At 46.5% G+C, this 17,906-nt stretch overlaps 3 protein-coding genes and 1 long non-coding RNA gene across 4 annotated transcripts; 2 read left to right on the top strand and 2 right to left on the bottom strand.

Moving 5' to 3' along the window:
- Positions 1-515: 515 nt before the first annotated feature.
- LOC123112091 (26S proteasome non-ATPase regulatory subunit 9) lies at positions 516-3,972 on the bottom strand. The gene is made up of 5 exons (XM_044533009.1): positions 3,768-3,972; positions 3,576-3,636; positions 2,801-2,908; positions 1,704-2,013; positions 516-892 (listed from the first exon to the last, which is right to left on the bottom strand). Exons 1-5 carry the CDS (start codon positions 3,906-3,908, stop codon positions 871-873), a joined length of 642 nt encoding a protein of 213 aa, XP_044388944.1. The 5' UTR covers positions 3,909-3,972; the 3' UTR covers positions 516-870.
- Positions 3,973-4,076: 104 nt separating this feature from the next.
- On the top strand, positions 4,077-6,213 carry LOC123112090 (uncharacterized). Its single transcript, XR_006455106.1, has 2 exons — positions 4,077-4,268; positions 5,782-6,213. It is a non-coding gene; the product is annotated as an uncharacterized lncRNA (long non-coding RNA).
- Positions 6,214-7,604: 1,391 nt separating this feature from the next.
- Positions 7,605-9,449, top strand: LOC123112089 (ubiquitin-NEDD8-like protein RUB1). The gene is made up of 3 exons (XM_044533008.1): positions 7,605-7,875; positions 8,739-8,998; positions 9,178-9,449. The coding sequence occupies exons 1-3, from the start codon at positions 7,783-7,785 to the stop codon at positions 9,284-9,286; spliced, it is 462 nt and encodes a 153-aa protein (XP_044388943.1). The 5' UTR covers positions 7,605-7,782; the 3' UTR covers positions 9,287-9,449.
- A 451-nt stretch (positions 9,450-9,900) lies between these two features.
- LOC123112088 (BTB/POZ domain-containing protein NPY1) lies at positions 9,901-15,587 on the bottom strand. The gene is made up of 4 exons (XM_044533007.1): positions 15,206-15,587; positions 13,063-13,132; positions 11,030-12,196; positions 9,901-10,807 (listed from the first exon to the last, which is right to left on the bottom strand). Exons 1-4 carry the CDS (start codon positions 15,265-15,267, stop codon positions 10,193-10,195), a joined length of 1,914 nt encoding a protein of 637 aa, XP_044388942.1. The 5' UTR covers positions 15,268-15,587; the 3' UTR covers positions 9,901-10,192.
- Positions 15,588-17,906: the final 2,319 nt, after the last annotated feature.

The raw sequence follows: 17,906 nt of genomic DNA, 5'->3' as shown, positions 1-17,906 counted from the left end.
CAGGCATAGATTAGCCTCATTGGAGGGTATAAATAAATATTGGTAGACTTTGTCCACTAGAGATGTTTGGTTGTGAGCATAACGAACTCTCCATGTTTAGTACTATCAGAGAATCAAGTAGGCTAGCTCTTGCCATCGGTCGGTTCGCCAGTCCTGTAGTGGGCGTCTTAATTAATCCTCACATTTGTTTATAAATCGCAGGTCTACACAACATCATGTCTTCAAATAGCATGCTCATACGAGAACCAAAGGTATTTTCGTACGCAGTTTCTGGCAACCGGCTGCTGATTTAGACCCTACTTATAATTAACAACAGCCCACAATCTAAAGCCGGCCTAAAGCGTATTAGGTGGGTGCTTAACATTCATATGTGAGGCGAGGTCTAGCGATTCTGGAAGCGATGCATTCTCACTAGTCGCAACGCGTGTATAAGCAGAAAGCAACCGACACGCTGTTGCGCTCGTGTAAGACCAAGTCACCAAGACAAACGCTCAAAAAAAGGCACGAAGACCAGATAGGAACTTCCCACAGTTGCACATACGGATGGCGGCTTTTTTTCTCTCGGTCCACACGATCCAACTTCATTCTGACTTCAGGTTTTGCTACATCATCATTGGCAAAACGTGATAGACATTGTTCTTTATCCGGGGGCAAGAAGGGTAGCGTACCAAATAAAGCCTGCAACCAAGGCGACTACAGGTTCCACAGTGGCATTGCGTTGTGCTTTAAGCGCAGCTACAGGTAAAAATAAGTACATGCGTTCAGGTTATCAGTTTACTTCGATGTTTAAATGCAGGGCGGCAAGAGCTGTCTGCACAAGTGTAGACGTGAAAGCACCCCGTTCTACAGTTGAATATAGACCGCGACCCTTCATAAGATTCGGAAATGGCACCTGCGAGAACAAGACACCAAGTTTTACAGTTAAGATACCATTAAAATAGAAACAATCATCATCCACAAATCATTAACACACATGATAAGTTTGTCAGCTAGAGGTGACATGGTTCTCATGTGATCAAGAAAGAAACAATTGAAGTATTAACAGAACTAACAAAGAACAGACATCTTCGCTCTGTTGCCATGGTTCCGTGTGATGAAGAATCCTAATCTGCGGGAAAGATCCTCACCAGCACTTCGTGCTGCTTCTGGTTACACACAATCGATTCCTAATAGTAGGTAGGGTTGCCGATGAGGCAAGGGGTGCCACGTCTGCATCGGGGTTGAGGGCAAATTGCTGACTAGGAGGGACACTACTACAAAATAGGGGTTGTGTTTGTTGCAAAACTTTCAAGAACCTGAGGTTTTATGCTACTTAGGAAGAGGACATGTAGTTCTCTGCAATTCACTGTAAAGGCTGTTTTCAACAGAATAGTAGACTAGAAAGAACACAAAATCACCATCGTGCGTTTGTTCAATAAGTCTCCATATCCCTCTCCAACAAAAGTATCCATGTCGCAATTTAGGTAGTGTTGTGTCACATTTAATCCATGTCAACTTGGCATTTCAGAGCAAAGGAATACACTATTGTATTTGGTAGTAATATTTGTAACAAGGGGAGTAACTACAAGGATATTGCTTCTCAGTTGAAAAAGGCAACCTACATGTTTACAGTAACAAAATATTGGAAAAAGGAAGATCTGATACTTCTTGATAGGCTAAAAATGAAATATAACACTTGACACAAAGGTTTTAGTAAAACATACCCCATAAGTCCTCTTCCGTGCCACTTTCTTGGTGTAATTGTCAAGTTCATTGGTGATCCCTGACGAATGATGAGCAGAGACACTTGATTATCCTCACTGGAAAGGGCTTCAGAAACAAGCCTTTCTTGCAATCTGCCGCCAGCCTCTACACTCCCAAACTTCACTATCTCATCCCCAAGCAGCAAGCCATCCAAAGCAGCAGGAGAACCATCTGCGATGTCATCAATCATCGCAAAAGGAAGTCTGGTCACCAGATCTTCTTCCATAGGATCATTTTGAGACAATCCGCCATGCAGTGGAGCTGATATACCTGCATGCAATCAAATATGATGGAGATAAGCAACTCTAGTTTCCTTACCATATAACTTGACTCATGCTCAAGAATAGCCCATGTTTCAAGGTAAAAAACTGGAGGTTTAACACGCCAATGTGCAAATAATGCTATGGCATCAATTGCTTCTCAGTTTGTGTTCATGCCATAAAAAACTATTCCCAAAATGCTAAACCGTTTTTGTAACTGAGGGTACTTCCAAGTGTCTGTTTTAGTGGACAAGTGTAAATTACTAAGTGTTGGTCAGGTTATAAAGATCACTCCTAGATGATGTCATAAAAGAAAGCCATGGCACAGCACAGTAGAGCAGGAACTCGAGAGACCAAGACGAACTTTGAATATGTCCAATCTCACAGATTTACTCCCTCCATCTCCAAACATAGGTCAACTTCGGATGCATGTAGTCAAGCCTTTGAAACGTTGACCAATATTGACCTGGTATATTAAGAAGTATACAGGTTTGCTAAACAAAATAATTTCATTCAATTTGTCTTGTAGAGCACTTCCATGATACACGAGTTCTATTATTTAGGTAGTATATTATGATACAAATTAGTTACAATCGTGCATTGGAGTTCTCAAAGTTTAAAAAATGGCTTATATTTGTGGACAGCAGGAGTACAATATTTATGGAAAATAAGATATATTTATTGTCATGTGCTCCTTATATACATCTGAGAAGATACAACTGGCCAAGATCTATAACTTTGGATGCACATTTCCCATCATGACAAGTTAATGTGAGCACAGAGTGTACAGTACTTACCAGAACTTCTCGGGATTGATTGCTCATTTCTTGTTAATTTTGTAGAGTGTAAAACTTCCAGATTCTTCTCAATTTTGTTTGTAACATCCTTGTGATCATTCCTCAGCTCTGCAATGTACATTATGCAGTGTAAGTACCAATTATACTTAAAAAGTTAACAGCACGCTGAGACGATTTAGAATATACACGCTATGATGATGTGGAATGATTTTTTTTTTCAGTCAGCCTAAGCCCACAGGCCAAATCTGTAAATATCCTCAGCAATGAAGAACAAGAGATGATCCTGAACTTCTACAAAAATGTCAGATATCACTACACTTTAAGCTCATCAGTTCAGCAAACCCTGTTCAGGTCCATACATGTAGCACAACATATATCAGTATACTTCACCCCTAATCTCCTATACATGTTCAAAATCATAGTACTATCAGTTCACTACTGATGCCAAAAGGGCATGCACTGATATCCAATTTGCTGTACACTCGCCGGGTATAACTCATATCAGGGCCACCTCCCACCATCCAGAACTCACCAACATCGCAGGAGAAGCAATTCAACTACAGGAAAACTCTTGCATCCCCATTACTGGACACAAATGTCAGCATATTTGCAAAAATCAATTCATAATCCCGGACCATGAATGAAGCCCCATAAGGTGCACGGCATACACCAAAACAACGAGGCGCGGCAGCAGTACATGTAGCCATACAGTACAGTGGAAACAAGCGCATCGATATGATGAGTAGGACGAGAATTCGAGTGAGAGCATACATACCACCGAGCTTGCGGCGCTGGGCGAGGACGGCGGGGATGTCGATGTCCGCCCTGGGGAAGCCCTAAGCCGAACCAAAACAGCCGCGATTAGCAAACTATAAACCGTCCAAGGAAGGGGAAGGGGCGGAGGACAACGCCTCGGGTCTAGGCCGCTAGGGTTTTGGGCGCGGGGGGAGCGAGGGCGCGACGGTACCTCGGCGTCGACGAGGCTGCCCGTGATGCCCGCCCCGCCCGGCGCGGAGAGAGCGGCGATGATGGCGTCCATCTCCGCCTCCAGCGCCGACCGCCGGTCCATCAGCCTCATCGTCTCCGCCTTCACGTTCGGCGCCACCATGTTCTCTCTCTCTCTTCTCTCCGCTGCGGTGCTGTTCTCTGCGGCGGCCAAGGGAAGAGGGGGACTGATCTGCGTGCGGTGCGGGTCGGAACTCGGAAGTCTCTACTCGCGTCCAGTCGAAGCGTTACGGACCGTTCGATCTAAAACCGACGGTCGCGATCGGACGAGGCCAAGTCACTCTGGCCAAGTCATTCTGGTTCGGTTCAGACGGAGCGAGCGGTCTTCTTCCTCCAGAACCCTCTCTGCCGTGCGGCGCGGCTCCTCTTCCCTTCAGAAGGCAAGAGCGATTTTGGATCCGGGGCCTCGAGCTCGCGCTGCGCTCCTGCCCTCTCCCGCCGACTCCCGGAGCTCCGTTCATCGGTGAGCCCCGCCGACCCTTCCCCGTGCCCATTCCGAGATGTGCTAGTCTGTACCTCGGTGTGATCTTAGCCTTGCTCGCCTTTGATGCTGGCGATTCCGTATCCATGATTCTTTATGCGTTTTACTGCTTCCTGCTGTTAGGTAGTGGATCGATTGAATTCTACTCCTACTACGGAAGTTAGGATTAGTTATAAGTCTGAATCTCCGTTGAATTTCCTGGAGGAGGATTTTTTGTGCTGCGTGTGGTAGGAAATGAGATGTATGTGGTAGAATGGGTCTAGGAACCCCTTGCCAGATTTCTACATAACCGAACGTGTGCCTGGCTGGATTTAGCATGCGCGAATTGCATGGAGCCGGTATTCGGAAGTTCATAACAGCAGAGTATGGAGGCTTCTTGACACTGTCGAGTAGTCAAATTCAGAGGCATATATTTATGTACAAATGCTTGAAGCACACGCTGAATTCATAACCCTGTCGGAAGATGCTCGTTGCCAGCTTTCACCCCTCCAACTCGACGATGATGCACAATACCAAAAGCAAAGCTGTGCTATAACTTACTGCCTGAGCTAGGCTGCCTAGACATTTGCTGTAGATCCTGAACATTTGAAGATGTTTAAAGTTATATGGTCTTAATATAGCAGTCTGCCCTCTTTACAAAAAGGTTGTCTATGCAAATCATGGAACCCAAGGATCTGTTGTTTCCCTTGATTTTACTTGCCATTAACTGTAGCTCTGTAAGCTCCATTTGGGTTGATCATAAGTAGTTTGTTACCTCAACATCTCGAACGGTGTTGACAACACTGTTAAGGTACATACTACGTAGCCAATTTTGATTGGATATAAGATGCCTATTTCGCCATTGGCCCTTTTTTCTCCTGCAACTATTGTAGCTGTGTTGTTCTTCTGAGACTCCTGATATTGCCACAAGGAGCTAGTATGTTGCGATTCTGTTCCATTGTCTGGATACTGTATACGCTGCAAGTGATCGTAAAATTTTGCTGGCATACACTACTTAGCTTTCGAATTGGATGAATTCTGAACTTATTGAAATTGGTGGTCCCACTATGCACTACATAATCTGATACTGATACTTTGTTGCCTTCTAAGAACCGGTTAATCAAAATTGTGTTGTCTTCTAAAAAGTACACTACTAGGTTCAGGGTTCAAAAACATCCATGGTTCAGATTCCGTGATGCTGTTGATTTCCATTATCTGAATATACTGTTTACACTGAACATGATCATACCAAAGTTCACTAGCAGGTGGTACTACTTAGCTTTCAAATTGGGTATGTTCTGAACATGTTGAAACAAGTAAATCCCAGCACGTAAATGAATTATGTGTAGGCTTTTCAAAGTCCAGGCAACGAAAACTGTGTACCCTCTAAAATACTAGCAGGTTCAGTGTTCTAAAGCCCCTGTGGTTCATCCCTGAACAATCGAGCTGTTGGTCTTCTTGCCTCGTTTTGTTTTGACAGTTGACACTGATGTGGTACCATTACGATTTATTTCAGAGGGGATGGGGAACAGTGCATCTGCAACAACCGTTACCCCAACTGCAGAAGAAAAAACCGGGCAAGCTCCAGCGCCTGACACGAAGCCGAAGAAGAAGATATGCTGCGCCTGCCCCGACACAAAGAGGCTGAGGGACGAGTGCATCGTGGAGCATGGCGAGGACGCGTGCGGGAAGTGGATCGAAGCCCATCGCCTATGCTTGAGAGCCGAAGGGTTCAACGTCTGATACGTTCATAGCGGCTCTAGACTTGCTCCTGTGGTTCTGGACGACGAACAATGTCAGTTAACAGTTTCATCTCTGGGCATTCCAGTTTGCGGGAAGGGATGTTTTCCCCCTAATAGGCATTCATGCCACAGATAATGTATGAAATTTTGTTATAGTGGTACTGTGTTTGGCTTCTCCAAATGGTGTTATTTTTTGGAGACATTCTTGTTTCTTCCTGTCCACTGGTTGCACTGGCCACTGAATTATCGTGATAGCATAGTACTGCTTACGGTCCCCCGTTCGTAATTCTGTTGCCGGCGCCTGTTGCCTCCTTTGGCTGAACCGAGCAGCACCACACGGTTTGCTGGTCACGGTGTTGTGGAATATGTGCTCGTATCGTGTGGATGGACGCAGCTGGGTTGTGCGCGCCGTCAGCTTTTTATTTCTGGCGGCGGGGGCTGCGTGGTATGTAAGCAGATGCTGAACTTTGAGTAGACGAGTTTACGTGCGACGCAGACCGTTGGTTCGCGAACGCTACCACGCGAACTGATTCGTTTGTGCGCCCCTGGGTTTTGTGTGCACGGGTATGCCAGTAGGTGATGTCAGAAAAAAAATAACTTCTTTCCCAAAAGAGTTGCAGGAAAGAAAAAAAAATTGCGAACCAACTTGGGGCCTCTTTGATTCACAGAATTTTTTTTTATTTTTGGTGAAATTTTTTATCAGTTCATAATCAAATCATGACAGTATAAGTATAGAGATCACGAGAGATAACAAAAAATACAACCAAATATATGGACCATCTAACGACGATTACAAGCACTGGAGAGAGCCGAAGAAGCGCCACAATCATCGTCCTCCCTCACTAGAGCTAGGCAAACTTTATGGTAGTAACGGTCGGGAAGTCATCGTGCGAAAATCTCATAGGACCAGCGCTCCCGAATAGCAATCGTCGAGGATCAAACTTGGAAGACATTACTCCTATTGAGGGACATTGCCGCAACCACACATCCTTAACCAAGACGCTAAACCTAACAAGAGCAAGAGCAGGGCCCCTCCGCCGGTGAGGGTCCGAGGTCCTCCGCACCTCCACTGCCCAAAGGCCATCGGATGTGGAGTGGGCCGACGGAGACGCTGGTGGGAGGAGGAGGAAACCTAATTGTCCGGGAGTCCTTTTGTGGTGAGCAAAATTAGTGTGACATGCGGACTTTAATCCTATAGGATCAACAAACTACACAAATTTGGACTAGAGAGTGCTAAATACCACACGAAAAGCAAATAATTGTGAAAAAATGGTTTGAGCAGGATGAAAATTTTCCTCTAAGATAGTGTGCAAAGTAATCGTTTGAATATTTTTTCTAAGGATTCTAATAATCCTACAAATCAAACATTATATATATAGAAAATTCTAAGGATACACATCCTATCCTATAAAAATTCTACTCCCTCCGTTCCCTAATGTAGGGCATATTTTGTTTACTGAAAGTCAAACATGTCTTTTTTTGCAGATAGTCTACATTTAAAAAAAAATCTACAACCTCTGTCCCATAATGTAAGACGTTTTTTTGACTCTATTACATTATGGGACGGAGGGAGTAGGATATAAAGTATAGAGATCTAAAATACAAAAAAATGTGCACTTCCCCAATAAATCCAGCCGGACCCGAGCCGAAGAGACACCCACCCGTGGAGAAAAGAAAGGATTTTCGTTTCGTTTTCGTCTGCTTCCGCCTCTGCTCCGTCGTCCGCACGCGACCAGCTTGACTCCCTCGCGCACGAGCAACAGGAGCGCGAGGAGATGCAGATCTTCGTCAAGACCCTCACGGGGAAGACCATCACCCTCGAGGTCGAGAGCAGCGACACCATCGACAACGTCAAGGCCAAAATCCAGGTGCGCCGCCGCCGCCGCCCCCTCCCCCCTCCCGATCCTTTCTAGGTCTACCCGCTGATTGGCTTAGTTTAATTTCGCTGGGGCGATGCGTCCAGTAAATCGTTGATGCGCTGCCCCTATACCGTCCGGGGGGCGTCCGCGCTGCTAGTCCTGCCCTAGTTTTTTAGATGGTGTGCTGTTTCTGCGCATGTTTGTTAGGATTTCAGATTGCCTTGCGTTTATTCGGGCAGGCCCGGGAAATTATCTGATGAAGTTTGGATCGCTCGAACTAGGGCAAGCATGCTGGGACGTTTTTAGCAAACTCTGTAGGGTTTATTTTGCTGGGCTGCGCCTAAAAGTTGCATCCAAGGGTTCATCCCTTTTTCTGTCAAATTATACAAATCCGTTCTGGTGTGCAAAATTAGAACAGTTCAGGTAGTACCTCTTTTTGAAGTCTGAGACTTGAGTAGTAGACGAGTTGTATGCAAATTCTATCATTGTGTTGTATAGTGGGTATCTGATTCAGTAACAAATGACGAAAAGGAATACAGTCCATGCTTTGTTGTAACGCATGGATGTCTCACTTGGTATCTTGTGCTGGTGCTGCTCCCTGTGATAGAGTAGAATATATCAAATGATGAGACATTGCCTTTTATGTGTATCATTCTTGTAGTTAAGTTACCTGTGTTCTGTTTCAAATCACTCATCTATTCTTCGGTTCTGAAATAGATCGATGGCGCACCATACCGTCTGTTACCATTGTGATCCGAATCCAGAAAACTGTCTATGTAGTTCTGTATTGCCATTGCATTGGTTAAGTGGCAGGCTAGCCTACTTCAAGCAGTGGAAACTGAACTAACACGCCATTTTGTGCACTGTCACAGGACAAGGAAGGGATTCCTCCGGACCAGCAGCGTTTGATATTTGCTGGCAAGCAGTTGGAGGATGGACGCACGCTTGCTGACTACAACATTCAGAAGGAGTCGACTCTTCACTTGGTCCTCAGGCTCAGGGGCGGCACAATGATCAAGGTCAAGACTCTCACTGGGAAGGAGATCGAAATCGACATTGAGCCCACTGACACGATTGATAGGATCAAGGAGCGCGTTGAGGAGAAAGAAGGCATTCCTCCTGTGCAGCAAAGGTATACAGAGCCTGAATTTCTTTCGATCTTTCTACGTGTGTTACTGTGTTATATGTATATGTTCTGCTCGAATGAACTCCTCTCTGTTCCTCGTATCTGTAACAATGGCGGTGGATACTTTGTAAGTGTCTAGCATTTGGATGACCCGGACTAAGGATGTAATTATTTTCTGCTTGCAGGCTGATTTATGCTGGTAAGCAGCTTGCAGATGACAAGACTGCCAAGGACTACAACATCGAAGGTGGCTCGGTCCTCCATCTTGTCCTTGCTCTGAGGGGCGGTTACTAGTTAGTTAAGCTGTAATGGAAACGCTTGCCTCCTGAGAGAAGTGACCATTGGTTGCATGGAACCTGTGTTGGTGTTGCAGAGAGATAATAACAAACTAGCTTTGCTTAGTGGGAGGGGCTGTCTTCCATGTTATCTGCCTATATGATTTGACAAAACTACTCAAGTTTACCCGCCTCAGTTATTAGCTCTGCTGCGTAGTAAGATCCATGTATCATCTGAATTTTGGGTTGTGTTTCGTCACTCTTTCCTGAATTCAAGATTGCAAGTTCCATTTAGGGCTAAATGCAGATAGATTGATTTGGGGTTTCGCGGAATCCTGAAAACATTCTGATCTGAGATGGCAGAATCAGTTATGGCTTAGAAGCCACTTGGGTTACATCCACCTCAAATGAAAAATATACTCGTGCAATCATTGTAATCCATGTTCTTTGTGTCCTGCAATCTGATACTCCCTCCGTTCCTAAATGTAAGTCTTTCTAGAGATTTCCACTACGGACTACATATGACGTAAAATGAGTGAGTCGACACTCAGTAGTCCGCATTGAAATCTCTAAAAAAGACTTGCATTTACGAAAGGAGGGAGTATTATTCTGCTCTAGACACGAGAACTAGTGTTTACACAAACCCTTTTATCTTGTTCTTCATAAACATTTCAGAGAAGAACCAACCCTCCTAAGATCTTTCCTCCAGTTAAGATACACTGGTAAGCTACGGGCCTATGACTTGGATAACCATGCAGAAAGCAGCATATTGAGCTGCTTACAGTCCTCCCTCACATATTTTCTCTTCATTCACCAGAGCAGGGAGCAAACAAAAATGGTGAGCATCAGCTGAGAACTTCTCTTTCCTGTACAAACCTAACCCAAAGCTAAACTAAACCAAGAGGCCGGAGGAGTAAGAAGAGGCCTATGAAACAGAATACCTTCTGTTCCTAAGAGGGGGGAGAGGAGAGGGCTTCACTTCCGTGGGCTTTGCCGTCGATGGCGGGCTCTGTGAGCTGCCGGACGTCTCTGAACCCTTGCCGTTTTCGCCATGCCCCTTGCTGCTCCATAGCTTGTCGAATATCCTCCTCGACCGTGACTGCAGCAGGAGGCCTCCCAGTTGATCCTTGAAGCTGTTTCTGCCAACAACCTGGTCCTTGAAGCTGTTTCTGCCGACCACCTGGTCCTTGAAGCTGTTTCTGCTTCCCCTGAGCTCGACGTGCCGGTCCTCACCCTCTCCTCCTGCGCTTAGGCCTGTCACTTGCTTATCCAGCTTGTTCGGGTGCCTGGGTATCCGCCTTTCACAGTGCTCACTTTGTTCCTGCGCAGGCTTTGCACAAGCATTCTCTCCGCCGTCAGTTAGAGGTACCGCGCTGCTTGAACCCGCCCTCAGCTGCTGGAAGAAGAGGACCTGCACCACCACCCGGAGAGGCAGGCGGTCGTTTTGTGTGGCGTGCACGCATGCATCTGTGGAAAGCTTCTTGACATCTATCAGGCCGCAAATCTTCTTTTTGTCAGCTTTGTTTATGTTTGGATGTTCCTGGTTAAAAAGAAGCAAATGATCAGGTGCGGTTATGGTCTTCTAAAGGTGAGATAGCATACAGGTGATTTATCAAGTCTGCTTCCATGCTTATCAAAGACTAGCATAACTATGTTTCAGATTTGTAAGTTTATTAGCATCAAATGTCCATTCATGGTATAGCAGAAAGTACTGACAGCAACCATTGAGCAAATTTAGGTTCATCAAGTGCATTGAACATACCTTGATATACGCATCAACCGCGTAGTACAACCCGTCATGAACAGGTCTAGCTGCTTCTGGCACCGCCGTAGCTAGTTCCACGAAGGTGGAGAATTCAAGGTCTGGATCTGCAGCTACTTCAGATAGGTACCCATCAACCAACTCCCCTAGAGCCAAAGTGGATTCTTGCTCAAAGTTGAGCTCGATCATTTTCTCATCAGATTTCTCGACGAAATCGCCATTGTGAGACAATGCGGTTCTTGCAACAAATCTCTGAACAAGATTATGGACCAACCGAACATCATGGATGCCATCACTGGGCTCAGCAGCAGGCAACAAGAGATCCTTCACCGAAGCTTTGTGCAACTGGAAACTGATCCTTCTCATGAGCTCCTCCTTCACATGATCTCCAGACCCAACTAATATAGCAACTTTCAACAGCTTCAGGAGAAACCTGCAAGAGCAACCTGAGCTCTTATCTGAAGGCAGCAACCATATTATGGTCTCCACCAAGCATTGGTTCCTTCTCATGTAATCATCAGCGACCAGCGCGTCGTAAGAGTCTGGCAGCCACCTAACTGCATAGGCTTTGAGGGCTTCTCCTATCAAGTCAGGTGACATCCTCCCCTTGGATTTGATAGCAACCATCACTCTCTTGTAGAGATCAACATCCAATTCACACAAGTCCTCAACCCACCAGTCCTTGGGAGCTACCGATGTTTTTCCTGCCGGCTCAATTATTTCAGTGCAGGCTACTCCTTTCTTATTATAACTGTATGACCAGGATACATTGGCAGGATCCACAGACGTCTTTGAAGCAATGGCGTCGATACATCTACCGACAACCTTTAGCTCCTCAGACCAAGGTAATAGTGCCTTCGTGCTCTGGAGAACAATGATCGAATCTTTCCAGCTCCGGAGGATGCTGGAGTTTATGAAGACCTCGATTTTGAATATCAAGTTCCCTTTGTCCATTTCCTCAGTCATTCCAAGGTACTCTGCTGCACATCTTGCTGCAACAACATTGTGGGGACTGAGGGTGACAACCATCCCATAGCAGAATTTTGCACATATTTCAAACCCTTTCGCTCCCCCCGGTAAATCATCTATGTGGACGTCATCTGTCCCTTTCTCAGTAGCCTTAAGGACTAGCTTCTGAAGCTTGCTGCTCTTGGACAGAAGGGGAAACTGCATACAACAATCAACACAGACGCAAATTTTCAGTCATGAATGATAATCAGATATTGCTCTGCATATGAGTTGTCACCAGCTAGAAAATAAATCATTTACATAATGCAGCACTGGTGATTATAACACTCGGTGACAAAATGCCAAACACTTGATGAAAATGATTAAGCTTGTATCTATGCAAATGCTATCAGGGTATTCTTTCCTTCAGCACTGTTTTCAGTTGAAATATTGTCATGGGAGTCTGAAACAACACTAAAATTTGGGCAAGTTTTAAATAGCTAACTGACGCCCTGGTAAAACTAAAGTTTACCAGCACCAATATTAAGTACTGAAGTGTTCCATGTAGGTAGGTTTTACTTGATTCAACACAATTTGACAACACAAATCACTTTCTTTAGTTTAAGGCTTTAAGCTATAAGCAGACCTTGTTAAGAAATACACGGCATAGGGTTGCTACAAGGTGTTGTTAGGCTGAAGAATGGTAACATAAATGTAATGGATGATTCTTTGATCTGTTTGGTTAGATTGCCAAAGGCAGTCTATTAGACCATCAAAAATATTTTAAGGTGGTGTTGATAATCAGCTTGGCAGTGAAAATAATTTGTGCGTGAAACAGGACCCAGTAGATTGGAAAGAGACAGCCCAACAGCAATCAGACGTGAAGCATAAATGTTGATGATGTTACTACTCTTGATGGCATGACAAAGAGACCCCGACAGTTGAACATTCTATGTCTGAAGAACTACGTACTCCAGGATGTAACACATATCTACTTCCACCACCCTTGCCGTTATTTGTAGAAGCAAATATAAATGCTTAGTGTTGACTTGAGCAAAAATTGCTGAAAATACTAGCACACTGACCTTGTGTAAGTAGAATCTGACTTCACCGATATGCACAATGACATCTGTTGCAAGGTCAGAGACCACCAATCTGCGCGTATCAACAAACTTGTAAGCATATCATATTGCGAAACAGAACACAGAAACACTCTTTTGTAGCCATGGTAGCATTGCTGAGATTTAGTTTTATACAAGTAGTTCTTCTACCCGCCTAATGCTTCTACAAGGCTCCTACAAGGTTTTCACCGCAAAATCACGCATACCAATTTTGCTTATGCAACATGTATCAATGGTGGAGAAGCTCAGGAAAATTTCAAAACTATCTGAATAAAAAAAAAACATCTGAGATTACGTTAACGCGGTCGATTACACATGCCCGACCAACGTATCGACTGTCACCCATAAACCATGACTAGTCGCTGTCTCCAAACACACGACAACAGCGTAGACATGAAGCTTATCCTAAGCTGTAAAGACCTCCACTACATCCTCAACACATCAATAATGGAGGAAAAACATGCAGTGGCAGTTAAACTAGACTGTGCGGCTCGCTTTCCAGTTATCCCAGTTCAGCAAAGGGAAGAAGCAGGGCACTAGGAGTCCGGAGTTGGTGAACAGGACACGTATGCATGCGATCAGCTGGCCACTGATAATCATTAGTGATTAACAAGGTCCAGAAATCTCACAGGCTCTCAACTTGAGCTTGAAACCATCCCTTTCCAATGTTTCTTCATCTAGTTAACTGGCCACAAAAGCACCTTGCCAAGAAGATACACATGTCAGGCTCAAGCTCTGCTTTAAACCCATTTCTTTTTTACCACCAGCACTTGGCATTCAGAGAAAAGAATGCTGGATTCTTTAGATTAACCGGAGGGAAAGTGAGGCCTGATCAATGATTAGTGAGATGGGGAGATGACAATTGTTTTCTTCCTTCCTTGACAATAACTTAACCCCGGCCAACTTTAACCAAGTTGCCCAAGACGAACAGCAGGGCGTAGTGGCATCTACCTTATATTAATATACTGGCGCTCAGCGCATTGCTCCTAGCACTCAGATCTATTCCGCACTAGCAAAGAGGGGAGAAAACAAGTGCTGCATGTTCGGATTTAAAAGAGAAAAGGAAGTCAATCATTCTTTTGGGCGAGCAAATGATGCAGAGCAATCTACATGAAGGTGAAAGGCAGCCATGGGACTGACGGACGCCGGGAAAAAGATGCAAGAACATTTCAAGTAAATGAGACCCAAGGATGAATGAACTACAGCACATTACAACAAGATTTTTTTTTTAATCAGAGGACTGCTCATCACTGTAAACTGAACCGTATAACAGGCTAGGGGGGAGGGTGGCGACAATGGAACGGACACGAACAACTAATCCCGAGAGAAACAAGGAATGCCAGCTCGAGGGATCAGTTGGAGAAACTCCATTCTGCTACTAGTATCATAGTGCTAGATCCAGTTGAGAGAAGCGTAGAGAGCCACACATGTAGGAAGCATAAACAAAAGAAGGCAGGCAGAGGGGACAAGACAAGGCAGAAACTGGTAGGGATAGAAACGGCGCACACAGCCTAGCACTCTGCACTTCCCAAGAACCAATAGTCAACTCACGCCGTGACTCGAAGCAAAACAGCCGTATTTTGGAGCAAGATCATCTTTATGGCGCATTAGCAATCGAACAGGGTCTAATAACCAAGATCCAAGCGCAATGCGAGGCCAAAAACTCCACATAAGCTGGTACAGGAGGAAGAGACGCACTCAAGCATGACAGTCGGAGCAAGAAGGTGGTGATGCAAGAAGAGCGGTTCCCGAACGACCGCCATTCTAGAAGCTCTGCTCTTCCGAAGGGACGCACGGCACGAATAAGCCTGCAAGAATCTCACCGGGAGCACCAACCAGCAGGAGAAAGAGGACGACGGTGTCTGTGACAAGAATCTAGCGGGGAAACGCGCCTAGCTACGTGTAGAACAAGAGGCGAAGGAGATGGACGAGAAGAGGTTCTGCTCCGCCGTCATGAACCGGAGAAGCGGCGGCGCGAGCAAGAAACGTAAGACACCAAACGGCGCAGGGAAAACCCATCCAAAGTTTGAGCAGGAAGCAACGCTAGAGATGGACGCAACGCCAGAGATGAACAAGACAAGAAAAAGAAGGGAAGAGGGTGACTGACCTGACGTCGGCGCCGCCGGACTGGAAGGCGTCCGGCTTGGAGCCCAGCTTCATGAACTTCATCTTCTCGCTCCCTCCCTCTCCGGCCGCCTCTAGCTCCCTCACGCCCTCGCAGAAGACCTCACTGTCTGTCTGACGCTCGCTCAGGCTGGGTGCTTTCTTCTTCTTCCCATGCACTTGCTTGGCACCCCGGGACGGCGCGAGAGAGAAGCAGCGGGAAGCAGAGCACGGATGAAAAAACCCACCAGCAGTACGCAGCGCAGCGGCAGCAGGGGAAGAGAGAGGCGCGGTTGGGTTGGGTTGGTGTGGGGGAGGCTTAAACGCAGCAGCAGCAATTAAAGAAGGGGATATGGAGGGAGGCGGCAATGATGGTGATGCCGTGGCGTGTGAACCATGGAAGGGATGGTGGTATTATTATCAACTCCTCCTCGGCCGCTCTGCCTCTGCTCTGCTCTCTGCTCTCTGCCTGCGACTGCCAAAGCCGCCTCCTCCTCCTGCTTGCTCCGTCCGTCGCAATGTCAATGACTCAACGTGGTGTGGGCAGGACGTAGTAGCAGTAGCAGTATCTCTCTCTCCCTCTCTCTAGCCTTTTCCTCTGCGTCTGCTCTTCTTTTTCTTGGCTTCGACGCACCAGTAATAATATGTTAAAAACTTGCTCCGGCTGCTGCTGCTGCTCACCATGGAAAAACCGCAGGCCCTTTTGCAGCAGCGCTGCAGCACAGGCGCGATGATACTTTTTGGTTAGATTAGAATAGGGGCATAGTATTTCTTCCTCTGTTTGATCGTGGTATACTGGGAAGGATTAGGCGGGCTAATTATCCGTTTAGTCTTTTGATGTGTGCGGGTGCGGCAGAACTTTACAGGGAAACGGGTGGGGTGGCGCGCTCCTGCCCCTCTGTCTGTCGTGTGCGAGTGCGAGTGCGAGTGCGAGAGGAGAGCCTGTGTGCCTCACTGCCTCTGTGCCTGTGTGGTGGAGAGAAAGGTGCAACAAACAATCTACTATCTGCGCGCAGCGTTTAACAGCAGCAGCGCGGCACAGGTCGCTTTCTGTGTGCGGCGCGCTCCAGTTTCACAGACGGAACATGCCCAGTACTGACGATGTACAGCAGTGCTCTGGCCTGGTAGAGTATATCCGTTCCCTGTTGTATTGTAGGAGTATATACCACTGCCTCCGCCCGGAATCAAAACCGATGTATGTAGATGCATTGAGCATCAACTAATTTCGGATGAAGAAAGTACTTGGTCAAACGCAACGCAGTCGTTCCATGTTCACCTTTTGAACGGTGGTGAAGATGGACTTTTGCTTGGACAAGAAGCACCGGGTCAGGTCCGTTGCGTCATCCGCGAGCAAATAAAAACTTTTGAAAAACGCAGCGCAGGATCATCTGGCCGTATCGGAACAGCAATAATTTAATCAAGCAAAAAAAGGTGGCAGCACCATCCATCCGTAGCCCTCGGTTTGTCACGCATTCCCACCGGCGCACCACGCTCGCTCGGCCGCCACCTTTCCACGCCCCGCCCGCCCCGCCCGCCGTCGGCGGCCGGCCGGCGCGCACGCCACGTACCAGCGCGGCAAATACGCCCGCGCGCTTTCTCTCTCTTTCTCTCTGCGCGCCGCGCCCCCCGCCGGTACGTGTCCGCGCGTCCTCCGCCCCATGTGTCCTGGCGTCCCGCCCTGTTCTTTTTAGTTAAAAGGCTCGGAGACGGCGGTCCAATGGGCGAGCGCAGGATGATGCTCTCCGTCGGCCGGCGCCCATGCGTAGCGTACTACTACTCCGCAGCAACTGTTTATGTACTTTGGGGTGCGCATGGCATGGCAACGGGCGCGGGCTGACGGTGTCAGGTCGATCGCGCGGGGGAGAGAATCTCGGTCAAACGACGGGGGGCGGTTAACTTTGTAGCTAAACAAATCGCCACCCTACCGGCTTTGCAAAAGTCACCGCGATTAGATGCTCGGTACTTTGTGGACTGATGGAAATAGAGGGCCTAGGTGGAAAGGCCTACATCTTTCTTGACTTCTAAGAGCATCTTTAATTGGACTTAGGCAAATTCGACAGCTATGCATCCGCGGACGCGTCTGGACGGTCCCTCATATTTCGCTACCGGCATCCACATATCTTAAATCCGGACTCCCATATCCATGCACGTCGATCATAAAAAGCCGATGTCGCACGTACATAACAAATGTTGGTACCGAGCATTGGTAGTGTTTACATAAAATTTATTTTAAGTACACAACTCAAGCATTAGCTATTTGGTTTTTTTATGGGTTCATGTGCTCCACAAGATCATTGAGTAGCTGCATGTGCACCTCATGATCTCGAAGATTCTGATGCATCTGCAAAAAGTTCATAAGCCGGACCGCATCTTAATCTTCCGGATTTCAACTTGTTCTCCAGGTGCTTCAAAATCATGGGTTTGGGCTACACCATCACCCTCATCCTCGACAATCATATTGTGCAGAATAATACAACATGTCACCAGTTGACACAAAGTTTCTGATTACCACATCATTGCAGCGCTCCTAACAATTCTCCAACGAGCTTGAAGCACACCAAATGCCCTCTCCACATCCTTCCTAGCCGCTTGCTGCATTGTTGCAAAGTGGCTCGTTTATTGCCATGCGGTTCGGATACGATCTTCACAGACACCGCCCACTGAGGATAGGTACCATCAACAATATAGTATCCCATGTTGTAGCC

The sequence above is a fragment of the Triticum aestivum genome, chromosome 5B (assembly GCF_018294505.1).
Source record: "Triticum aestivum cultivar Chinese Spring chromosome 5B, IWGSC CS RefSeq v2.1, whole genome shotgun sequence".
Lineage (NCBI taxonomy): Eukaryota > Viridiplantae > Streptophyta > Magnoliopsida > Poales > Poaceae > Triticum > Triticum aestivum.
The sequence above is the reverse complement of the archived record's forward strand: the minus strand, read 5'-3'. Positions and strand labels throughout refer to the sequence as shown.